A 26,248-nucleotide genomic window follows, 5' to 3' on the forward strand; every position below is an offset into this window, starting at 1 on the left:
AAATGTGGAAAAGTAGGTCATTACTTAAAAGATTGCCAATTAAAAAATAAAATTAATTCATTAGAAATAAATGATAAACTAAAAAATTTAATGATATGACTTATGATTGATAAAGAAAATGAAGATTCAAGTGAAAACTATGAATCAAAAGAAGATAATCAAATATTGATAACACAAGAAATATCAAGTGAAAAGTCAAGTCAGGATGGAGAAGAATCAGATGATAAAAAAGATTGTGATGGTATTTGTGCATGTTTATATAAATCGATAAATTTGATTTCAAAAAATTCAAAAACTCCTTTAAATATTCATATTCACAATTATGTGCCCCTCATAAATTCAATATATTTTTAATTTTGGTATATTAAAGATAAACTCATTAGATATCTTATTTATGCTTCAAAAGGTATACTAAATTTTGAATTTTCTCTACAGATGGGGCAAGAACGGATTAAGTTTGGGAATTCACTCTTCCAATGTTTCCTAAAAGTAATTTGTCATTTCAGATTCATAAAGATATAGAAGGTTTAGATAGATCACAAAAATGCATTTTAGACAACTTTTGGAATGCAAAAAATGATATCCAAAAGTTAGAAGCTTTAAATATTTTGTCTTTTCATTTTAAACAGTTAAATGATAACTTAGACAGTTTTCCTAACCCTTCAAGTTCTGATATGCATTGCATCTCAATGGATACAGATCTTGAAAGTTTCGATTGTAGGAAAATTTCAAAAGAATCTAAAGCTACATTTTCAAAACGATTTTCCAACACTTTATGAGGAAAACCTAGAATTTTAAAAATCAAGATTTTCATTTTTCAAACAAAAGAGTTTGAATCTCCTTTAAGACCTTAGACAGATAATAAGTTAAAAAGCTCAAGCTGCAAGAGAAGCTAAACAAGATCATATAATACAATTTCTTGCTGACAGTAGCATTTTTGGAGTTACTATTCAAGTGATGAGTTTCATTTGGATTACTGATTATGACAACACCAATAATGAATGTCCAAAGCTTGATCCCTTATGTAAGGAAATTCCACTAGAAATGCATGATTGTAAGTGCGCTCTTACTTACAGTATTCGCAAAGCCAACATTGACTTAAACAGATACAAACCAATAGTCATCAAGTTCAATAATGAATCCATAAAACTAACTCCTGTTCTCTTTATAGATTATAGATTACTTTATCAACTAATTTTCTCCTATCCTGATCAAATCGATGGATTTGGAAGAAAATTAGCAATTTGTGTTTTAAATGTCTTCTTCCGAAATTTCAAATTAGTTGAACTCATTATCGAAAGTAAGTCTCCTGAATGGTCGAATGATGAAGGAGTTTATCCTGCTCAACACTTGATTCTTCTCAAAGCCAATCATAGAAAACATCAATTGTTTGGTACAAAGGACCCTTGACCCTGTACTAAAGTCAGCTTAAAAAACAAATCAGACATTGGAGGTCAAGAATGATTGCAAGAAACCTTGATTATAAGATTTATAGTTCTTCTAATTATAATCTCATCACTGAAGCCAATATTCAAAAGATCATCTCTGCAAATGATTTTCCAGAAGTCCCTCTTATGTTCCAAACTCAATTTTCCTATCTTGTTGATAAGTATAAAAATGATTATGTCATTGAAAAGGAAGCTCAACAAGTTTTTGAAAAATATCTCTTAGAAATGCCTAGTTAAGAGATATAAAGAATCTTTTGTACATCTGTATCTTTGTACATTTGTCTCATTGTATTTATCTAAAATAAATAAATAAATAAATAATTGTGAAGAAGTATGTAAAGAAGAAATTGTGAAGAAGGATGTAAAGAAGAATAAGTATAAAATGTAAGAAAAGAAAATAATGATAATACTATTTAAATAGTAGTGAATAGTATCAAATAGTATTGATACTATTTCAATAGTAAATTTTGTTTACCAATGTAGTTTTCAAAAGGCAACGTGGTGAAAGAGATTTCATTCTCTTCTCATCTTTTGATTCCTCTCTAACACAAGAAAAGAAAACTCACATTTTTCGGCAAACTTCAAGAATGCAACTAGTTGTCCAAGATTTGATTGCGGATTTCAAAACTTTGAAGCATGCGAATTTCATCAAGACTTAAGTCTGACATTTTCTCTATAAATAGAGATGCAACCTTCATCACAAGGCAGAACTTGAGAACTAGAGAGCTCAAGAGCAGAAGAGTAACGAGTGTTCTAAAATTCTCTCTCTAACTTTTGTAATATCTTTTTTCAAAAATCTAGTCCTTTGTGTTCATCTTCTTGTAGTCATCCATCTGCTGTCAACAAGCTTGTAATCAACAACTCTCTATAATCAATGTATATTTTCAATACAAAAGTTATTTTCAGAATCAAATCTTTGTATTTTTATGTTCAAATTTTGCAATAAATTAGACATAATTAGACAATAATTATTTTTGTTTTTATGCTTGGAGTACATTAGACAAAATTAATTTGTTGTGTGCATAAACTGTTATATGTCATGAGTGTGAATGGTTGAGAACCTAATTCTGAGGTTATTGTTGAAATTCTTTTTTGAATATTTTCTGAGTGTTTTATTGCTAATTGGTGTCCTTCTTCATTTCTTAAAGTTATGAGTTGTTTTCTTTGTTTTCTAAGTTTGAAAAACCAATAGAAAAAAGGAATAGTCATTTTCTTTTGATTCATGTATTTTTCATATTGTTTTCTTAACACATTTCTAGCTTGAGGGAGAAAAGTTTGAAAATAAGTTCTTTTAGTATTATTGTAAGGGGAAAAATAATATGATTTTATCCATTCTACATTGGGAGTAAAAGTAGTCTTTTTATTATTTTTCTTATGAATAATGTTAACTTGATTAAGATACATATCAGAATGAGTAGGTGACATAGAAAGAGATTCTTGTTGCTAATATACAGGACTTTTTGGAGTAAAATCAACACTATTTAAGTTTGTGTTTGAAGGGGAAGATCTTGTAAAAATAAAATCTTGATTAAATGAATATCCTGAAGTTGGACTAAATTCTATTTGAACAGTACCATCTGTATGTTGTATAATTTTTTAAGGAGTTGTTAGAGGTTTAATTGGTTTTGGATTGGTTAAATCTTTTAATTCCCATTGACCTCTTTGAGTAATTTCATTCCATTTTAGTTTTTTAGGAACAAAGACTTGAGTACTGTTAGGATTATATTGTAATAATAATGTTTCATCTTTAATAGATTGACACACAACTCTAGGGTTTAATTGAGTAATCATGACTTTATAATATAGTCTATAAATTATTGCTATAGTTTGGGCTTTTTCTACAAAAATCATATTTTTAGTTTTAATGTTTAAAGTTAAACTTGAAAGAATACTTAGGTCATTTATGTTCATGGAAAAGTTAGGAAAACAATTAAAATAAATGAGACCATTTGCAAGGTTTGAATCAATCATGCTAAGAATAGAATCGATAAATTTTGTTGACCTAGCGTCTCTTAGACAAACAAACACGAGAATATCTAAACCTAAGCGAAACAAAGGTTTTATTGCAACTTGAACTAATCCTATATGAATACAATTAAATTTCTTTCTATGATGATTAATAGTGTTTTGATTTAATAATTGAAGACTTTCTAAATTTTGATTAAGAGAAATAGTTTTTTCTTCAGTTTTAATTGAATAATTTTAACTAAATTTGAAATTTCCTTGTTGATATATTGTATTAATTTTCATGTGTGGAATTGACCAATTATGTAACTGATTTTCTATTTGTGTTATATATATTTCTTAACTATTCACAATATTTTTGAGTAAGTGATGTGTGTGCAAAATCATCATATGAATATGCAAAACTGTCATTAGACCTAAGAGATCGAGAAGAACTAGATCTACTTAATTTCCTTATAATATTACTCATTGTTATAGAAAATAATCACAATCTTGTCTTTAATCAATTCAAATAATTTCCTAAATAGGGACCATCACAAACGGATCAACATGAGACTTACGCTCCTTCTGCCCTCAAACATCATTATTTAGGCTCACCAAGCCATTCACAAGAAATTCAATTTGAACTAAGTCAAGACTAAATTAGTGATATTCCAACTCATAATACCACTCGGTTCTCAAGTAGAACGTGGCTCTGATACCATTCACACCTAGGACATATAACAGTTCATGCACACAACAATTTAATTTTGTCATGCACACAACAAATTAATTCTGTCTAATGTACTCCAAGCATAAAATTAGAAATAATTACTATTTAATTATGTCTAATTTATTGAAGAAATTTGAACATAAAAACACAAAGATTTGATTTTGAAAATAACTTTTGCATTGAAAATATACTTTGATTACAGAGAGTTGTTGATTACAAACTTGTTGACAGTAAAAAGATGACTACAAGAAGATGAATACAAAGGACATAACTATTAATAGCAATAATAAATATCTTTTAAGGTTAACTTATAGTAAAGAGAATTTTAAGGAATATAAGGTAGCTATTCGCAAATGTTTGTTAAAAAAATATTAAAAATTAAATTAAGTTATGGTTTAATATATTATATGTTTAAAATATTAATTCTATAATATAAAATCAATGTATTTTTGTCATACCTATAACTTGGATATAATATTAGTTATATTAATAATATAAAACTAATATAATAAATAATAATATTAATGATTTGCTAATTATAATAACAATAATAATTTAATTAGTCTTAGTTGGTGTTTGTTTTTTTGGCTTTTTGCTGAAAACAATTTCTTTTCAAAATTTAGGTTGTTTGTTTTTTTATTTTTTTTATGACTTATTATAAACTTTTTACCAAATAGAAAAAACCAAAATATGTAACTTTTTAAAAATAGAAAAAATAATATATTGTTTTTTTTTTTACTTTTTAATATTTAATAGAAATAAAATGCTATAAAAACAAACAACCTAATATTTAATACTATTAAACATTAAAGTTTTATTTAGAATTAAGTAAAAAAATAAACACTAATGTAGCATATAAAGCATAAAAAAAACAAAAAAAAAAGAGAAGAATGATTTTTTAATAAAGCTTATCGATTTTAAGAATTAAAAAAATAGAAATTATCTTTTAGGGTTTTTTTAGTAGTAATAATAAAAATATAATAATATTTTTTAATATAATAATAAAAATATGAATAATAATCATAAAAATATATAATATTAATAAGAATGACATTAATAATAACATGAATAATTTAAAATATTAATATATAAAAAAGAAAATATAATTGGAATTATCAAAGGACTTGATAGGAATTTATAAAAATGGTGTGACCCTTTTGAGTCATTATCATGATTAGTCCACCACTTAATTCTCTTGAGATTATGTTTATTTAAAATTTTCATTTGTTTTATTGCAATTTTTTTAATATTCTATATATTATTTTTTATTTTATTTATATTTATATCATTAAATTAAATATATGTAAACATTCTTAATATGAATTTTTTAATTCTTTTTGTTATTTTTATGGCATATCTCTCTAATGACCTGTCACATGAAAATAAAATTTAATCCTTTATTTTTTTAATAATTTTTTTTTCGATTTTAAAGTTTTTATTTATAATTTTAAAATTTAGACATTACTTTTTTTTATTGGTTTTATTTTTATCATGGTTTATATATTTTTTAATAATATATATATATAGGCGGAGTACAATTAGAATAGGCAGGATCATATCAGAAACCACGTGTGAGTATTTATTTATTCAGTCATTACCTAGCCTCTCTGCGGCCCTGCTCTCGTCCGAATCTCCATACGCAATTCATAGTTTCTCGCAGCTTCTGCTTAGGGTTTTCGCTGCAACCACTAATTTGATTCTCTTCTCTCCGATATGGCGACTGCTTCTGGTACGTCTCTACTTTGCTCTCTCTTCCTTCTATTTTTCTGCAATTTTTTAAAGGGTAGAAACTCAATTTTGTTAGGGGACTCGTAGGTTGTTTTGTTTTCGCTGAACATATTTCTGGAAAAACAAACGGTGGTAAAGGGGGAATTTGTTTTTTTGGTTTCTCAACATTGATTGACTGACGTAGAAACCCTAATTTTAGGGATTTGATTGGTTTTTTGGGGGAATTTGATTGGTTTCTCAATTCGTTTTTTTTGTTAATGTTGGGGAGTAAACCTTTTTTTTTTATTTTTTTTTGTAATCAATAGGGCTTGGTCTAGGGCTTTTCTTTTCTCATATTTGTTGATTGATAATGAGTTTCATACAGATCCTTTGCCTAAAGCTTTGTTTGAATCTCAGCATAAAAGAGAGAACGGGACGAAAATTGCTGGAAATTACTTTTACTAATTTTCCTCTCCTTCTCTGATTCTTGCTAAGATCCAAATGGAGCGTAATATTTCGGGATTTGGGTTTTAAAGCCATTTCTGTTGTGGATTTCAGTGGGTTGGGGGTATGAAAGAATAACATGAACATGAAAAAAGAAAAACAAGACTGTGGATAGCTATATTAAGGCTGCGTTTTTGGTGCATGAATTTGGGTTTGTTTGAATAGAATTGAAGATTCAAGATTAATTTCTTCTAGGCTTGATATCAAGTTCTCAAGGCCTGAAATCTATAGAAACAATTCAACTGGTAGAGGCTTTTTTTTTTTTTCAAAAAAAAAAAAAAAAAAATTAAATTCTGGTGTATGGGGATTCCAAATTGAATGCAATTTTGGTGAAACTAAATATTATTTTATATGAATATGGAAAGAATACATGTTAAAAACCATAAATTAAAAAACATAAAACTGTAAAAACCATTTGTTAAGAAAAAAAAGGTGATTGAAAATAACGTGGAAGATAACAATTATATGTGACTCAAAATTACATGATCGTGAGATATTTTTATTTTATTTATTTATGGTTAGGCTTACAAAATAAATTATTATTATTATTATTATTATTATTATTACAAAATTACATGATCGTGAGATATTTTTATTTTATTTATTTATGGTTAGGCTTACAAAATAAATTATTATTATTATTATTATTATTATTATTATTATTATTATTATTATTTTTGAGTTTTAGATAAGCAAATTAACCGTGTAAAGGAAAAAGAATTCAGAATAATTCGGCAGAAAAAAATTGAAATTCAAAAAATGAAATTTCTGAATTTAAAATTAATCAAACATGAAATAATGATATTATGAACATTTAAGAAAGAAAATCAATATAAAAACATAAAATATTAAAAATGTGGAAAATCTTTCTAAAAATAACCAAAAAAGGCAGTTTAATATAAAGATAAGCTTATTTGAATTTGAAAGAAAAAGTTTAGAAATTGAAAATAAAGTTAATTTAAAAAACATTATAACATTGACTGAATGCATTGGCATCCCTAATAAAAAGTTATGGTCAGTGTTGTCAAAAGCAAAAGGCGATATCAAGACGATAAGACTCCTTTTAGTTTAAGGCGAAAAACGAAAAACAAGGCGATAACCTAACTATAGTAAGGCGATAAAAAATATACATATATTTATCTATTCGATATTCAACAAATATAAGTGTTGTCTTCAATAATCAACACTATTAATTTTTCATCACTCGCGATGTCTTATAAAATTAACAAAATAGTAATAATTATTGAAAGTGTTAAATATTATACCCCATATTATAAAAAACATCATATTGTTTAAAGATATCAATCCTATCTAAATGTATATTCTAATTTTTCAAACACCTAAAAAGTAAAATAAAAAACAAAATAAGAGATTGAACATTCTAGAGAAGCTTTAGGCATCATCATCATAGTCATTATTGAAATTAAAATTGTTATTACTTCCATTAAGACTAGATTGATAACCTTCCATTTTATTATCTCTATGATTGATATTATAATATTTTATCTTATACTTTGTTTAATCCAATGTTAGATTGAATGAAATTATAATCTAAGTATGTAATCTTAATTCATGGTCAAAGGCGAGCCTCTATGCCTTGTGCCTTATCCCAAAGCGATTGCCTAGGCGTTGCCTATTTGAAGCTGCCTTGCCTATGTCTTTAAAAGGCGACTTTTATCTACACTTAGGTGATCACCTTAGATAACACTGGTTATGGCTAGAAGACATTATTATCCTTGTCATATGTATATATATATATATATTGATAGGTTCATATTTTTATTTGTTTATGAGTTTACCTATTTTATGAGGATCCATGGTTTAGTTTGTTGTGCATGATGAATAGCCCATTTAGGACCTTGCTTATGTACCAAACGATAAACTTGCCCTAGTCACCTAGAAACTTGATTTTATCTTGTTTCTTTTTGTCAAGTTTCTCCAAGTTGCTGTTATTCAAATAATAGAATTTTTCAATCATCAAGGAATCATCCTTAGTTCAATGTATATATTTTCACTTATGATTATGTGCTTGGCTGTCTCTTTTAGCCTCATGTTGGTTTGTTTGTTTCTGTTTGAGTGTAATCTAATCGTGCTTTTGGATTCTTTGCTGATTCTGATTGGAACTTTGGGTTTCTGGACATTAGACTGACCAATTTAGATGTCCTAACTTCCCTCTTTGTTTTTATCACATGTTGAAGTATATAGTTGGCAATAAATTGATCTAGTAGTTTTTTTTTCCCCTTTTTTTTTCTAATAACAAGCTAAGCCTGTCACTATTAGTCATATGACCTTGGACACAGTAAATCATTTAACAACCATTGGTTGTTGGGAAAAAGAACTTTTTGCTGTTTGATCACAATAAGGCGATGAGATCTTAACAGGGGAGGTGTTAAGGAACAATTTTGTGGGTGCTTAAGCATGATTTTGGAGACACAATTAAGCACAATTTTGGAGACATAAGGGACACCCAAAGTATTTATCCGTACCAGTGACTGTCCTAATAGTTTAAGCATTAGGTGGTGTATGCTGTTATGGTTTCCTTTTTCTCTTCTCATTCACGCATCTTACTTGGTGGCTTTTGCAGTGGCTTTCAAATCCAGGGAGGACCACCGAAAACAGCTGGAATTAGAGGAAGCCCGTAAAGCTGGGCTTGCACCAGCTGAGCTTGATGAAGATGGCAAAGAAATCAACCCTCATATTCCTCAGTATATGTCCTCAGCGCCATGGTATCTTAATGCTGAGAGACCTGTAAGCTGCATCAATTTCTCAGTGTCTACTTTTTCTCTTCCATTATAATCCTTGTATGCTGATTTAAGGTTTTTCTTTCTCATATTTAGAGTCTGAAACATCAAAGGAAATGGAAATCAGATCCAAATTACACGAAAGCTTGGTATGACAGAGGTGCAAAAATATTTCAGGCGGATAAGTATAGAAAGGGTGCATGTGAAAAGTAAGTGCCCCTTGTAGTTTTCTGCTAGTTTTTCAACAATTGATCTTTAATTGGTAGATATTGCTAATGAGCAGTTGATTTGAGTTTTCCATTTGTCCAGTAATAACCCTGGATTGGGGAGCATGGTATGTCATTAGATGCAATTGAGACATGGGAAGATAATTTTCAATTACGGGAGTCAAAAGCTTTTTGGAAGTAAAAGGAAGTATGTGCATGACAAAAGCTTGCACATTACTTAGTAGGGAATCCATGTGTGTCCATTATGTTGCCCTCTGGGAGTGTAAGAAAATATGGGGAATTTCTTCAAAGGATGCTGAGGGCAACACTCTCTGTTTCTATCAAATATAGGCCTGATCACTTACTGCTATGCCCGTATAGAAACAGCATTTCAGGCAGTGTTTGTCAAGGCATCCTTTGGCAGCCATTAGATCATTTGCTTGCCTACCTTATGCTAAGGTAGCAGTAGTAACAAGTATTGCCTAGGTGCAATTGCCCTGATGCTTTATGCTTCCAAAGATGCATGCTTCCATTATCACAAATTAGACCATCTATTTATACAACTTTGCTAGCAATATTTCAAAACATGATTGCCAATTATATTGTATCATGAATCATTTTTTCTTGGTTGTCTGTGATTCCTGAGGAGATCGCTTTCATTTGCACTACAGTTGTGGGGCTATGACACATAATGCAAAGACATGCATGGAGAGACCTCGACAGAAGGGAGCAAAATGGACAAGCATGCACATTGCGCCTGACGAAAAGATTGAGACCTTTGAGCTGGATTATGATGGCAAACGAGATCGCTGGAATGGATATGATGCTGCAACTTATGCTCGGGTCATTGAAAGATATGAGGCAAGGGATGAAGCTCGAAGGAAATATTTGAAAGAACAGCAACTGAAAAAGTTAGAAGAAAAAAACAATAAGCAGAATGGGGAGGAAGAGGTTAGTGATGAAGAGGAGGACGATGAAGATGATCTGAAAGTTGATGAAGCCAAGGTTGACGAGAGCAAACAAATGGACTTTGCAAAGGTTGAGAAACGTGTCCGAACTACTGGAGGTGGAAGCACAGGAACTGTGAGGTGGGTTTTTGTGGCCCTTCTATTTATATTCATCTTTTGAGTCTGTTTAGTTCTGGGAAAAGTATTATTTAACTGTTATAGCATTCTTGTGCAATCTGGTGGAAGCATTTTTTTTTATTATCTCCTTTTGGTTTCTAGGAATCTGCGTATTCGGGAGGATACTGCAAAGTATCTCTTAAATCTTGATGTCAACTCAGCCCATTATGATCCTAAGACCCGATCAATGCGTGAAGATCCTCTTCCTGATGCTGACCCAAATGAGAAGTTCTATGGAGTGAGTACCTTTAGGAACTTTCAAAGTATAAATACTTTTATTTCCCCAAAATAATAAAGATGTTCGATTATGTTGACTCAATTTGCTATTATTTCAGGGAGATAATCAATATAGAGTGAGTGGGCAAGCCTTGGAGTTCAAGCAACTCAATATTCATGCTTGGGAAGCATTTGACAAGGGGCAGGATATCCATATGCAAGCTGCTCCATCCCAAGCTGAATTGCTGTTCAAGAATTATAAGGTCATCAAGGAAAAGTTGAAGTCCCGAATGAAAGACACTATAATGGATAAATATGGTAATGCTGCAGCTGAAGAAGAGCTGCCCAGGGAGCTTCTTTTGGGGCAAAGTGAGCGGCAGGTTGAATATGATCGTGCTGGCAGAATTATAAAAGGCCAGGTATTATAGAAGATAAATTTATGCATATTCCCCCCCCTCAAAATTTGGGTTTTGCCTTAATGTGGCTAACATTCATATTTTCATTATTCACTCATTAAATGATTTATGAACATCTGTCACTGTCTTGCGGTTTTCATGTACCAATTTCTTAACTCTTATGAAAATGCATGGCTACACACTGGATAATCCCCTATTCAGAATTCTATAAAAAATTTACTACCTATTCTAAAGTTGATTCAGAAAAGATTGGAGAATGTGAGAGACATCACAGCAGACCTTGTGTTTTATCCAAGTTCTTGTGGAGCCCTTAGTGCAATTTTTTTTTTTTTTTAATAATGCTTTATCTCAACACACTTTATGCATTCCAGTCTCCAAGAGTAAGGATGATACTATTAATATCCATTATGAAGGATTGGAAGCTTGCTTGTGTCAAGCATGGCAGCTGTGCTACAACCAGCCTCCTCTGGAAGCATGTCTGAAATTGAATTTTGATGGTACTTGATAGTGGTTTTTGTAGAGATCACTTGGGGGGAGGTTATATTAGTTTATTATGGGTTTGACAGTTCCATCAAGAAGAAGGTGCTTGCCCTTTGGGATGGACTTAGGGGAGGAGTACACCATATGCATATGAACGGCATATGGGCAGAAGGGATTCCTCCTCCATCATTGTAACACCCATGGCTCTCGAATTAGTTAGGGAGATTGTGTATTTTATCTTTCCTGATGGAGTTTTTCTTTTTAGTGCCTTACTTAGGAAGGCCAATGAGAAGGCTAATTTCTTAGCAAAAAGGAGCCATCTTATTTGGTGGAATTTATAGGACAAGCCTACAAGAGGCTGGTCTCTTGGTTTTGGTTTCTCCTTAGTGTCTATATTTTGTTCTGTTCCAATTTTTTCTTTTTTGTTTTTTTTTCCCTGTAGTAGAATGCTGCATACTTCTTTTATATTTTTCTCTATCCCAATAAAGTCTTTGTTTCTTAAAAAAATTGTTATTCATCATACCTATGGCAGTTTGCCATGGTGGCAACCCTTTTTTCGCCCTTTTAGATCTTTGACACCATGGATGGGGTTTAGGGCTTAATTTATGCCCTATTGTACTTTCTTCTCCCTGTTTTTGTTGGCTTATGCTGCGCCTTGTATACTTCATGTGTACTAGGGTTGCGCCTCCTTTTTGTTTGACAGCTTTTATTGTTATATCTCATATGTGCATGTCCAAAAATACATAAATGAATAAAAGATACATAAGATTGCTTCCTTGTGCTTTCCATGAGATAAAAAGTAATACTGCATCCTTTCTTTTCAGTTGGATGTCATTAATTTCTCTCATTGAGCATCCAAGCACAACGATTTCTATACCATGATTTATAATTGTTCTGTTAGGTCACCTATCAAAAAAATAAAAAATAAAAATGCTGTTAGGTCTATCTTATTACATTCAGTTTACCAGCTGTTAATCTGTTTATGTTTTAAAAGATTGGAAATCTTGTTTGCCCAAATATTTTTTTTTGAAATTAAAATTTGTGTGAACTGTTTATTTTATTTTTCTTTTCCTTTTTAATGCTTGCAGCAGGATCTTACCTTGCTTTATCTTATCGTTTCTTGTAGGAGACATCTCTTCCAAAAAGCAAGTATGAAGAAGATGTCTACATTAACAATCATACATGTGTCTGGGGCTCATGGTGGAAGGACCACCAGTGGGGCTATAAGTGCTGTAAGCAAATGATACGAAACAGCTACTGTACAGGTGCGGCTGGAATTGAGGCTGCTGAAGCTGCAACAGACCTCATGAAAACTAATATTGCTCGTAAGGCAGCCACTGAAGGTCAGTATCTAGTGTTTTTTTTTATTTTTTATATATATTTATTTATTTATTTTGGTTATTATTATTATTATTTTTTGATAGACAAAAAGAACATGCAGTAACTGTATACATAGAAACAAGCCAAAACACACCTCAAACAAAGAAAGTCCACACAAACAAACAAACAAAGCAAAGTTAACCACAAAAAAGGGTATTTAGGAAAATCAACATAGAGGGGAAATCCAGCTCCAAAGAGTCTATAGACCACTCAAAAAGAGTCTGAAAGAAGAGATCCTTTAAGCCTTGGTTGGAAAGTTCATCTTTGAAGATTCTTCAATTACGCTCTTTCCAAACACACCATAATAAGTAAATGGGAGCCAAATGCCAAACTGCTCTATCCTTCTTTTGAGGCCTCTTAACTTTCCATTGAAGGAGGAGATTTCTCATTGAATATGGAAATACCCAAGTGACTCCAAGGAGGGCTAATAAAAAGATCCAAAGCTCTCTTGTTTTGGCGCAATGAATCAAAATGTGATAAACTGATTCTTCACTCTCTTTACAAAGATTACATCTATTGACCATTTATCATTCCCTCTTCATTAAAGTGTTTACAATTAATATCTTCCTCCAATAGCTTCCCAAGCAAAAAAGCAAGTTCTGAGAAAGAAAATTATTCTCTCCACTTAGAGAACAATAATAAGACTTGACACTGGAAATTCCTCTCCTATCTTCCTTCCAACATAAAGTGTCCTCACCTTTTGGCACTTTTAATGGGGACAAAAAAACCCAAAAGGCAGGTCACTTCCTCTACCTCTCAATCTTGGCAGGGTCTTCTAAAATGAACCTCCCAACACCCCCCTTCATTCCCTTCTCTTTTCCAAGATTCTGCAACTGTAGCATTTTTATGGGATGCTATCCTAAAAATAGTAGGGTAAACATGTTTTAGCTTGAAGTCCCCTGCCCAAATGTCCCACCAAAAACTTGTACGACTACTATTTCCTATATGGATAGAAGTTCTAGCATTAAACTTTTCCCACCCTTTTCTAATGTCCTTCCAAAGGCCCATCCCAAAGGAATCCCTCCACATTCTAGTAGTCCAACCCCCCTCCACCTCCCCAAACTTTCCACAAATGATCTTCCTCCACAAGCTCACGCTCAACAGAGAATCTCCATAGCCATTTGCCTAGCAAAGCTTGATTGAGACTGGGCAGTCTTCTTATCCCCAAACCTTCAAAACTTTTAGTCTTACACACATCTGACCATTTTACTAAGTGGATCTTGCTCCTATCTCCTAAATCTCCCCACAAAAAGTCTCTTTGAATTCTCTCTAATCTAATTCTCACTTTTCTAGGAGTTACAAAAAGGGACATAAAATAAATAGGGAGATTTGAAATAGTGCTCTTTAAAAGGACAAGTCTTCCTCCTTTGGATAGGTACAATTTCCTTTTAAACCTCTCCTCAATTGAGTCCCAAACAGCACATTGCTTATTAGAGGACCTAAGGGGGTAAGCCTAGATAAGAAGTGGGAAGCTTTCCTACCTTGCACCTAAAAAGAGAAGTTGCTCTATTCACATCCACCGTCTCCCCTACTAGAATAACTTCACTTTTTTGCAAATTTATTTCAAGTCTAACACCAATTCAAAACACATGATAATCTATTTTAAAAAATTCAGTTGTTCTACATCCTCCTCACAAAAGAGAAGGGTATCATCGACAAACAAAAGGTGTGAAACTTAATTCTCATTTGCTCCTCTGCCCTTAATCTTGAAGCCCCTAATAAACCCTCCATGTTCAGCCTTAGCAATTAAACTGTTGAGGGCCTCCATATGCAATACAAAGAAATAAGGTGAAAGAAGGTCCCCTTGCCGCAATCCTCTAGAGGTTAGGAAAAAATCTACGGGACTGCCATTAACTAGAACCGCCATTCTCACAGTGGAAATGCAGAAGTGAATCCACTGTCTCCGCTTAGGGCCAAAACCCATTTTTTCTAAGATAGAGAAGAAATGTCTAGTTGGCGTGATTGTAGGCCTTTTCTATATCCAATTTGCAAACAAGGCCCGCATTAGAGCTACACTTCCTTGAATCAACCGCTTCATTTGCAATCAAAGCAACATCCAAGATTTGTCTACCCCCTCACAAAAGTGTTCTGACTATTTAACAGCACCTTGCCCATCACCCTTTTCAACCTATTAGCTAGGACTTTTGCAAGAGTTTATAAAGGCTCCCTAGCAGGTTGATTGGTCTAAAGTCCTTCATGTCACGTGCCCCTCCTTTCTTAGGGAGGAGAACTAAGAATGTTGCATTAAGGCTACGAGTCATGGAATTTTGCAAATGAAACTCCTTAAATAACTGCATCACTTCTCTACCCATTGTAGGCGAACAAGATTTCCAAAAGGCCAGAGAAAACCCTTTTGGCCCAGGGGCTTTGTCACCTCCCAATTTTGCTAGAGCTATGGTCACCTCCTCCTCCGAAAAAGGACCCTCTAAGACCTCTCTGTCTGTTGAGTCAATGCTCTTGAAGAGTTCTGTTGCCATATCGGGTCTTCTCACTTGAGGTTCCTTAAACATTTCTCTAAAATGGGAAAAAATGCCTTCTTTAAGCTCCTCCTCTTTTTCCTAGCAAATTCCATTGGTGGTGTGGCTACTGATGAAATTTCCATTTCTCCTAGCATTAGCCATGCGGTGAAAAAATTTCGTGTTGTTATCTCCCTCCTTTAGCTAGAGTGCCCTTGACTTTTGCCTCTAAGAAGTTTCTTCTACAATAGTTAGGTGACTGAACTCATCTTTGACATTTCTTTAGCTTATCCTATCTTCTTCAGATAGGGGTCTTAATCTTTGTTTACTATCCCAATAGTTTATCAACTCCAGAGCTGAATCCTTCCTAGTTGAGGCATTCTCGAGCACCTCTTTATTCCACTTCTTCAGATTACTTTTCAATGCCTGTAATTTTCTAGAGAGCACAAAGCTAGGGCTACCCTTGAAATTATAAGATTGCCACCACTCTTTGATTTTCTCTCCGGAGAAAGGGCTTTTACCTTTTCTCCTCCCCCCCCCCCAAAAAAAAAAAAGTCTTTAAACAAAATAGAAGATTGGTCAGACAGTGGTCTTGGCAACAAAACTTGCAAGGCCCTTAAGATGTGATCCTCCCAATCTCTAGAAAACAAAAAAGGGTCTAGACAAGCTTTGAAAGAACCACCTTGTCCTCCACTTCAAGTAAAGCCAGCTCCACCAAGAGGCGGGTCTACAAGTCCAACTCATCAATAAAATTGGAAAATTGTCTCATGGGTAGCTGACAATCGATTACAGTTACCTTTTTCAACTGGGAAACGGACCACATTAAAGTCACCTACTATACACCAAGGCACATCCCAAAGCCCCTTAATCAAAGCTAACTCCTCCCACGTCTCTCTCCTCTCTCTTTCCTTCAGCTTCCAATAAAAGCCCCGAAAAAGCCTAAAGAAAAACCTATCCTCCTAGTTTATAAAATAACAAGAAATGGAGAAAGACGCCACTTTAGAAGCCAACCTCTCCAAAACTCTTGTATCCTAAAATAGTAACTCCCCTCCTGTTGTGTCCCTTGCATCCAAAGACTCCCATTGCAAATGCCTACCCACACCTAGGCTTCTCACAATTGTGTCTGACATCTCCCTCATCTTAGTCTTCTGAATGCATGCTAAGTCAGACGTGTGTTTTCTAACCATGGACTTGAAAATCTTTCTTTCATCTGGATCATGTAAAAGCCTTTAACATTCCAGGATGATATCCTAAGCTTCATGAGGAAACTGATGTTAATTGCCTACTCAACCCCTCACCCTCTACCTCTTTTCTTGCATTACCCTCATAATTAATGGAGCTGAAAAGTTTCTTCAATTCTGTCTTTCCTTGAACTTGACAAAGCTCCCCTTTTTCCTTTTTTACTTAGTTTCAGCAGACTCGCAGAGCATTTTCTGTTCTCAATTCCTACCAGAATTCTCAAATATCATCTTCAAATCCTTCCACTGAGACCCCCAATGATTTGCAAAAAGGAATTTTTTGTTTACCCAAGGAGAACTCAAATTTCCTATCTTTCCTTCTGCAGAAACCTCTAGCGATGAGCTTTCCTCTCTTATCGCTGTGCAATGAGAATTTCCAAACCGTTGCTCCCCTAGAGGAACTCCCACCCTTTCAACTGGAGGCATGAGACTAGTGTGATCTTGAAGAAAGATAGACCTTCCGTCCTTGAGAATCATACACAGAGGATCTTGCACTAATCCACACTCTTCGATATCCTTCTGCGAGTCGATTGGCCCCTTAGACTCCCTTATCCAAACTTCCCACATAGATCCCCCCAACCCAGAAAGAGGAGAAGAAGAAGAATTCCTCTCCCCAGCACAAGATAGCAGATTCGTACCTGACTCTCCTTCGTTGTCTTTTGACCAAGCTCCAAACCTGCAAAGAACAAGCTCTCGATCTGGGGCTTCCTTCACAGTGGCCCTTTCCCCTCCAAACGGTTCTTTTGCAAGCCCAAGTGATTGAAGATCATTACTACTCCCCTCATCTGCTTTAGGGATTCCAGCACAACATAACAAGTCTCCATGGGCCTTCTTTGCATGATATAAATTTCTAAGGCTGGGTTTTTTGGGCCTTACCCAACTTTCAGCCCTTAGGCCAACCCTCTTTGATAAAAGAAGGCCCGATTTATTTTTAATACGCCTAGCCTGCTCTAAATTGGGCTTCACCAAAAATTGGGCTCCACTTCTAGACTCCAGCCCTACCCCATAATCATTCACCCCCATCCTGCAGTCAGACTTCACCAATCCCAACCTTAAAAGGTTGATTTTCCCTCTTTTGCCGAAGTCAGGATCCCCACCATCCTTTTTGGCTGACTTAGGCACATTTCAAAGGTCGAGTCCATATGGTCTTTTAGCTTTAAAGTGTCCCTGCTTTTCCAAGATCTCACGTCAACATCCCCTCCATCCTGAGCAGCCCCATGGTCTACAGTCGACCCCATCCCATCTCTGACAGACGCGGCTGAAATGGCTGCAATGGCATCCTTTCTGCAGGGATCTTTGGCTTTGTCTACGCGCACCGAAGCGCGTGATACAACCAGCCCTTCTTCTTGCATGAAGCTATCTTTGATTTCCAACTGTAATTCACTATGGGAATTTGCTGCCTTGGCAACCTGCACGGCTGAGTACCACATGGAATTCTCCCACCATAGCGGAATATAGAAGGGCGCAAACCCCGCCACCACCTCAAGTTTTCCAGGCACTTCCTTTCCATTGTTTTTTACCAGGATTCTTGCCCATTTCAAATTTCAGGACTGTTTGGTCTCATTGTCCATGGCTATGAATCCTCCACAGGCATCTCCTACCTTTATGAAAAACTCCAAATCCCAAAGTTGTAGAGGCAAACCTGGATGTCTCACCCAGGAAACATCCCTCTGAAAATCCAGCTGAGAACACCCCACAGTTGGCTTCCACCAGTTTAGAAATTTGAAGACCATTGAAAGAGTGACAACCCTCCTCCACCGCTTTTTGAGCAAAAACCTGAGAAGAGAATTCAAACAAGAACAAAGAATCACTCAACAAGGCCACTTTTACTGGTCCGAAAAACCTCCACTGGGTCTTTACCCAATTTTCCACTGCCTAAAACTCTGGCGTTAAATCATCCCTTACATCCCATTTGCCTACGAAACAACAACGAAGGGATTTCAGCTTAGACGAGTACATAGCATTCCCAACTTGAACCCATACTTCTTCACCCAATCCTTGGCAGTTTTTTAGTAACATCTGTAAAGCTTAGACCAGATTTGACTAGGGAAGGACTCTTCAAGCTTCCTGACCTGGGATTACCCTCTTCCCCTGCTTTGATATCAGCATCAACTAAGGATAACTCCCTTCACTTTCGTCCCATGGAGTCCCAGCCTAGAAGATCGAAACCCTCTGGAATAATAATGAAGTATCTTTTGTCGTCTTCTGAAATCATAGAAACCAGAATATAACACTCAGCAACATTTTGACGCATTTCCATCTTGAACCTTCTACCACGGTCTTTCAAATTGCCCCTGAAAAGTTTTTCCTATCTCCACGTACAGCATAAATCCAAGGACTTCAAGAGTCATTCCAGCACTCCCCTGCTCACTTTGATCCATCTCCGGTAGCCTTTTCCTCTTTCCACTATCTGCACCTCACATCGCCCCTTTACCCAATCAACCCTAAGCTCGAAGGACTTGGAATCAATGACAACCAACCTCCGTCTTACTGCATTTTCCATCCCGAACCAGGACCCTGGACTTTTTTTCACCCCAAATGTAATGTGGGATGGTGGTTAGTAGCACTTGCATTGCATGTTGTTTATTTTGGTAATTGTGTATCATCCGTCTTTCTCCTTGAGTGCAATCTCTGCCTCAAGAAGGTTATTATGATCTTATTTTCCATGTTTAATTCCAGTTCACTTTCTTATATTGAATTTTGAACGGAATGTAGCTTCTGTTTATGTTCCATTCCTGTTGCACTTCCTTTGGTTAAGGTTTAAAGTGTCCTGTGATTGTTTTTAAACACTACAAGAACAATTTCATTTGACAGTGACATGAACATTTATTTAATTATAAAATCATACTTGTTTTAAGTCTTGGTATTCAATTTTACCATTCATTTGATCCTTACATCTCTCAATTTTTTACAAGTTTCATTACACTTTGATTCAAAATGCTTGCTCGATTAACTGTATCTCAACATTAATGCAGAGGCTCCTGCCCCAGTGGAGGAGAAAAAGCTTGCTACCTGGGGAACTGATGTGCCGGATGACTTGGTTCTTGACCAGAAATTACTTGTCGACGCTCTTAAGAAGGTGATTTTCAGGATCTTCATTTTTACTTCCTGATTGTTAATATAATGTTTCATAAGATCTTAATTTTGGGGGGCTAAATCTACTTTAGAATTGATTTTAGTTGTCTTAGAGATGCATGTGATAGAACTCCAAATCTAAATGCTTTATACCTTTAACCCGCAGCTAAGGATTTCTAGATATTGGAATCCGTTTTAATACTTGATTTTCCAAGTTGACTCAAATTTAGCAATGATTGTTTTGAAGTTGGATTGCTGTTTTTCATGCCTTGTAACAGAAGTAAAAATGCTTATTACGTGAACATGTTTGTTTTGACCAGGAGGATGAGAGAAAGAAAGAAGAGCGGGATGAAAGGAAGCGAAAATATAATGTCAAATGGGATGATGAGGTATGGGCTTTCATCCATCTTTAATTCTTGAACATCTCCTAACAATATTTGCTGCTTGCTGACTTTCTTTGCCATTGTAGGTTACTGTTGAGGATATGGAGGCATATAGGATGAAGAAGATACATCATGATGATCCCATGAAAGATTTTCTGCACTAGTGTATACTCATGTTGTAGCCTACTCATGTTGTTACCTGGAAACACTTGTTTGCATATTCCTCAGGTGAACCAGAATACATAACGTTTGTAAATAATGCTGTTATGTGAGCTTTATAATATTTCTGAAAACAGGGAATATTATATATTCCTCAGGTTGATTTTTTTTTTTTTTTTTTTGTGGTGACAAAAATGTAACCTGGAAAACACTTGTTTGCCTTGGTAATTCTTGTGCATGCTCCTCTCTGTTTTCTAACATCTACAATTTATTGATTGGATTGGTCACAAGCATAAAGGCCTTTTTCATGCTTGAACCATCGCATTCCAGTTCAAGTATCTTCAGCTTATACATTACAAGCTAAAAATGCAAGCTATAACACGTTTCATGTCTATAAAACAAAAATAAGAAAAATAAGAAACTCTCAAATTAAAAATACACAATCAATGCCCAAATAACAGATAATATAATCCCTATAGAAGTCCACCCGCTGTTGCACTCAGAAGAACCCGCAAAAAGAAAAAAAAAAAGAAAAAAAAAAGGCTATATTTTCAAATATTCAAACCCCTTTCTTTTAATGTCAATTTTTACAATGAAAAAGAAGGAATGTGAAGGTAAGAGGACACTACGAGCTTCTAGGCACTCCTTTTTATCATCTCCTGGAAATCAAGGATGGATTTCTCGCTCTCAAGCTTCATTTTTTTGTGGAATTTGGAAATGAATTCGTCCGCTCTCTCGTCCACCCCTCGTAATTGTGGTGATGAAGCCACAGCAGCCTTCCACGCATCACTAACTGTACATCGGCTCTTTTCACTTGCCTTGGTTTCCAATGAACCAGCTCCTGTTTCAGTTTTGGCCTTGCCACCATTGCTGTCTTCTGCAACTACTTGTTTTCCCTTGCTTGTCTCCCCAGGGGCACCCTCTGCAAACAGATGGTCCACATATATGGCTGCAAAACCCTTCTGAAGCTGTTGCTGGTCGCAGCGTTTGTAGTGATGATCATAGTGCAGAGCTGAGTAGGATCTCTTGAAAGCTCGTCGTTTACGCAGTCGCTTACAGGCAACAAGGTGCCTGATAGAGCTCAAGCCGGTTAGGAGATGAGTGGCGTATTTTTTAGCCTTGGAAATGTTGTGCTTGTGCAGCTTAGATTGGACCCTGCTGGTCAAGCTCTTCCAGGCCTTCTTAGCACCTAAAAGCTTCTTTGCAAGCCTCATGGAAGATTGAAAGCTGAAACTGGGATAAGGGGAGAGATGGAGAGGAGACTTGTCTAGAAAGGCAATAGAGGATGATGGTTCTTATTAGCCTTGAGCCCCTTGGCTTTCAGTCTACTTTCTCCCATATGGGTGGGGCAACACAGTCCTATACCTTTTGCATAAATTACTGGATGCCACCCTACAATCATCAATTCATAAATTCTCTATGATTTGGGGGGACATAGATGAGAATAGCATAGCTGTTAAGGTGGCAAAATATCAGGAGCGGCTTTGAAGGAGGTCAAGCACTAGTGCTCATCACTTTCGGCAACCTTGGGACCCCTGCTTGGAGTTGTAGCAATCTTGGGTGTTAAGTTTACTGAGTGACGAAGAAAAGAAACTTGTGTAAAGTGCTGTTATTTTGTACCTCTTGAGACGGGGAGTTGTGGTTGTTCCCTACGCCCGTGCCATCATCCTGAAAAGACTGCCCCATACTCTTTGGAAAATGTCTTCAAAACCCCATTTCCTTCTGACAATCAATTCCAAATTGAACCACACTTTCTTAACCTTTGATGACAAATATATATATAACCAAACCTTAATTTACAAAAGCATTTCGATGCAACGTAAAGGTGTAGTGTGTGTGGACGGCAAGGCACCTGACTTTCCAACTTGTAAAGATTTAAGGACAAAAGCATTGGTCAATCTTTGTGGCTGGCTTTACACCTCATTTTAAGCCTCAAAACACTTGACACAATTGAGATCAGATGCTTCTATTCATATTACTATTAAACTAATATATTGATACATGACTATGGATGCTCAAGGCCTATGCTTCCAACTAATCCATCACTTAATCCTAGTCAATTTAGTCCATAGGTCGTATGTTCTTCTATCTTCACGGCAACAAACGGGAGAATGAAAGGGTAAAGGACTTAGAATAGTTGAAGTGTAATTGTACAAAAACTTCAATACAAACATAGTAATGCAAGAATACAAATATCAAACAAGGTACATCCAATTCATTGGATTAATATCTACGGATGAGAGAACATTTCACTATACTATCCGATGGACAAAAAACATATATATTATAGAGGTTTAAAACATTTCACATTTTTCCATTCTTTGTATCTACATCTTGAACCATGACCATCTTACTCGATCGGGGATTTTCAATTTTCTTATTCATATCTCTGTTCACCTCATATTGTTTTGACAAATTCATCCTTATCTTATAATTTGTACAATCTAAAATTTTTGTAAAAGTATTCCCACTAATTTTCTTTATATATTAAGGAATTTAATTTAACGATATAATAGTATGTCCAGTTAGAAAATATTCTATATAATATTTTTTTATAAAAGAGAATATATACACTTTCCAACTATTTTTATATAAGAATTGAAAAATGTAACTATTAGTGCCAGGATCTCCAATCACAGATTGCAAAAAGATTCTTTTAAATTTGATTTAGGGGTGTAAAACAGGCTAATGGCCTGTAGGTTGGTCCAATTTGGTTTAAAGGTTTTTTATCCAAATACATCGGAAATTGCAATAATGATAATAATAAAAATATCTAAAATTTGTTATATTGTTAAAGTATTGATATTAATGATCAATCCTAACAAATAAAGACTATCATAATCAAATGATTAATTATCACAAAAGAGTGATTGAAATTGCAAAAAATGTCCATGATTAATTAGCACAAAAGAATAATAAGAATTAATTGCAACATTTTATCTTGAAAAAGAAAAAAAATAGTGATTAATTTTTTTTACACTTATCATCTTATTTACTTTTTTTTTTGTTTTTTGTTTTTTTAATTTTATGATGTCCAAATAACCTCATAATGTGAGTTTATTCATCTGCTAATACAAATTAACATATTTACCTTCATTAATTTTAACTTATAGTTATTCTCATTAATTTTTAATGAATTTTAATAAACTTGTTTCTTAAACACTCATCTTTCAAGTATTATAAATATGTAAGATAATTATAAAATATTTACTCTAAAAAAATAGGTCATGCATGTGAAGTCATGGTTTTAAAATACACTCTCACTTGATATTATTAGAGTAGCATGGTATTTTTGTAATAACTTGGTCCTTATATAACAAATTACTTTTTGTATATATATATATATATATACATTTTTAGATATGCTGAGTTGTATAGTTGGTTAGAAGAAAGTTTTGTAACTCATATAGCTTCTTTTGTACTCTATATAATTCTATAATTCAATCAATGAGAAGTTGAGCTATTTTCTCCTCTCTTGAATCTTCATTTTCCTTCTCTTTTTTGGTTGAAACCAGTAATATGGTATCATAGCTTTCCCTTTTGCTCGCCTATGTTTTTTTTTTTTTTTCACCTGATGACTCGGGGCAACTAATCATATGCCCATGCTGTGGTTGGTTCCTTAGAACCATCACCAATAGAGGATTCTAACAGTCCATTTTATCTCCATAATGGAGATCATCCTGGGTTCATCCTCATTTCACACCATTTATTTGGAAACAATTACAATACTTGGAGTAGAGATATGATGATGGCATTAACGACGAAGAACAAGGTGGGATTCGTCAATGGCTACATTTCTCAGCCTGCCTCTGATAATCCTCTCTTTAATGCTTAGAATCGCTGCAATATCATGGTAATTTCTTGGCTATTGAATTCTATTTCCAAAGAAATTGCATAGAGCATCATGTACATCAACAGTACCCATGAGATTTGGATAGATCTATGTGATTGTTTCTATTAGAGTAATGTCCCTCGCATCTTTCAACTTAAGAAGCAACTTGTTGCATTGCAGTAAGGAGCCCTTGATATTAATGCTTATAATACATGATTCAAGATCCTTTGGGAAGAGCTTAAGAATTTTCAACCCCTACCTGTTTCCTATTGTGGTGGAATGCAAACTTGGTCAGACTATCAACAACAAGAATATGTAATTTAGTTTTTAATGGGGTTAAATGATTCTTATGCCCAAACTCGGGGTCAAATTTTGATGATGGAGCCTCTTCTGCCTATTTTTCAAAAGTTTTTGCACTTGTGATTCAAGAGAAGCAACAACGGAATATCAATTATGGATCCTCATTTTTTGGGGATTCTCTATTTCTGGGTGATTCCAATTCAGCTTCAGCAAATGCTTTTATTGGTAGTGTTCCTTCTAAAAGGAAGCAAGATTGTCATTAATGTGTCTATTGTGGTCTTTAAGGGCATACAATTGACAAGTGCTACAAGCGTCATAGCTATCCCCCTTGGATACAAACCTCAATCGAAGAATTCAATGAGTCAAGCTCAAGCCCATCAATCCACTTTCATTATATCTAGGGATACAACCCCTGCTTCATCAGGTGTGACATTGGGAGCTCTTTCCTTTAACCAATGTCAACAACTTATTGCTTTGTTGAGTTCATAGTTGCATTGAAGCACGACTACCACTACATAATCGCAAGAGCAGGGAACCCTTTTAGTCTCAAATTTGTTTGGTAAATATTGTTTCTCATCTTCCTATTCTCATGATTCAATTCCTCTTAATTCCTGGGTACTTAATATTGGTGCTACACATCACATGTGCACTTCCTTGCACTTGTTTAAAACATCTCTTCCTTCACAGAATTCTAATGTCACTTTGTCGAATGTCTACTCTATTCCTATCACTCGAATTGGGTATGTTGAATTGTTTAGTGATCTTGTTGTTGATAATGTTCTATATGTGCCTCAATTTCGATTCAATCTTCTTTCCATTAGTGCTATCACCCAATTTCACCATTGCTCGGTGCACTTTCTCTTTGAATCTTGTCTTATTCAGGATCGTACACAAGGGAAGGTGATTGGGATAGGTAGCTACTTTGGAAACCTCTATATCTTGGATCTTACCAACATTTTCCCACATTTTAGTTGTTTGTAATAATGCCACAAAGTTTAATCATTAGCTTTGTCTTAGCCATTTAGGACACCTCTTGTTTGTTAGGCTTAACACTTTGAGAAATGTATTGAAACTCAAGGATTTAGTTATCCCTCATTCTCATTGTAAATCTTGTCATTTGGCAAAATAAAAACGATTACCATTTCCCGTTTCTAATACAGTTACACATTCTCTTTTTGAGTTGATTCATCTTGATATTTGGGGAACTTTTCATCATCTTACATGTGAAGGATACCGTTATTTTCTTACTATTGTGAATGATTTTTCGCGTTTTATTTGGGTTTATTTGTTGCGTTCCAAATTTGATGTCATTAGCATCTTTCCTGATTTTTACAAGTTGATTCAAACTCAATTTGGTGTGGATATCAAATTTGTTCGTAGTGACAATGCACCTGAGTTATTTATTTATTTATTTTTCTAAGGAAAGGGAATAATGTCTTTCCATTTGTGTGTTGATACACCTCAATAGAATTCTGTAGTTGAACAAAAGCATCAACATCTTTTTAATGTTGCATGTGTACTCTTGTTTTAGTCTAACATTCCATTGGACTATTGGAGTGATTGTATTCTCACTGCCACATATCTCATTAATTGCATTCCATCTCCAGTTTTGTCTAATAAAACACCTTTTGTGATTCTTTATAATAAGATTCCCTCATATTCTCATGCTATGGTTCAACTTTTGATCATCATCGCACTAAGTTCACTCATAAAGCCATTCTCTCTATTTTTCTTAGTTACCCGTTTGGTTATAAGGGATATAAACTCTTGAACTTGTCAACCAATGTCATTTACATTAGTCGGGATGTTATCTTTCATGAATTTATATTTCATTTCCAGTCCACCAATTTTACCATCACTTTTGGGAGTTTTTTGTTTGAGCTTGTGCTTCCATCTTCATTTTCTC

At 34.4% G+C, this 26,248-nt stretch overlaps 2 protein-coding genes across 2 annotated transcripts; one reads left to right on the forward strand and one right to left on the reverse strand.

The window, feature by feature from the left end:
* The first annotated feature begins 5,662 nt into the window (after positions 1-5,662).
* LOC100249416 (pre-mRNA-splicing factor SLU7) lies at positions 5,663-20,470 on the forward strand. The gene is made up of 10 exons (XM_002285165.5): positions 5,663-5,854; positions 8,921-9,084; positions 9,174-9,286; positions 9,955-10,371; positions 10,510-10,645; positions 10,743-11,042; positions 12,646-12,862; positions 19,569-19,672; positions 19,989-20,057; positions 20,138-20,470. The coding sequence occupies exons 1-10, from the start codon at positions 5,839-5,841 to the stop codon at positions 20,213-20,215; spliced, it is 1,614 nt and encodes a 537-aa protein (XP_002285201.1). The 5' UTR covers positions 5,663-5,838; the 3' UTR covers positions 20,216-20,470.
* A 134-nt stretch (positions 20,471-20,604) lies between these two features.
* On the reverse strand, positions 20,605-21,852 carry LOC104879288 (hypothetical protein). Its single transcript, XM_010651789.3, has one exon. The coding sequence runs from the start codon at positions 21,422-21,424 to the stop codon at positions 20,846-20,848; it is 579 nt and encodes a 192-aa protein (XP_010650091.1). The 5' UTR covers positions 21,425-21,852; the 3' UTR covers positions 20,605-20,845.
* Positions 21,853-26,248: the final 4,396 nt, after the last annotated feature.

Source organism: Vitis vinifera, chromosome 5 (assembly GCF_030704535.1).
Source record: "Vitis vinifera cultivar Pinot Noir 40024 chromosome 5, ASM3070453v1".
Lineage (NCBI taxonomy): Eukaryota > Viridiplantae > Streptophyta > Magnoliopsida > Vitales > Vitaceae > Vitis > Vitis vinifera.

Coding starts and splice junctions, on each gene's coding strand:
- LOC100249416 (XM_002285165.5), top strand. Junction 12,863..19,568: donor TCGTAAGGCAGCCACTGAAG/GTCAGTATCTAG, acceptor ACATTAATGCAG/AGGCTCCTGCCCCAGTGGAG. Junction 20,058..20,137: donor ATGTCAAATGGGATGATGAG/GTATGGGCTTTC, acceptor TTGCCATTGTAG/GTTACTGTTGAGGATATGGA.
- LOC104879288 (XM_010651789.3), bottom strand. CDS start 21,424: ATGAGGCTTGCAAAGAAGCTTTTAGGTGCTAAGAAGGCCTGGAAGAGC.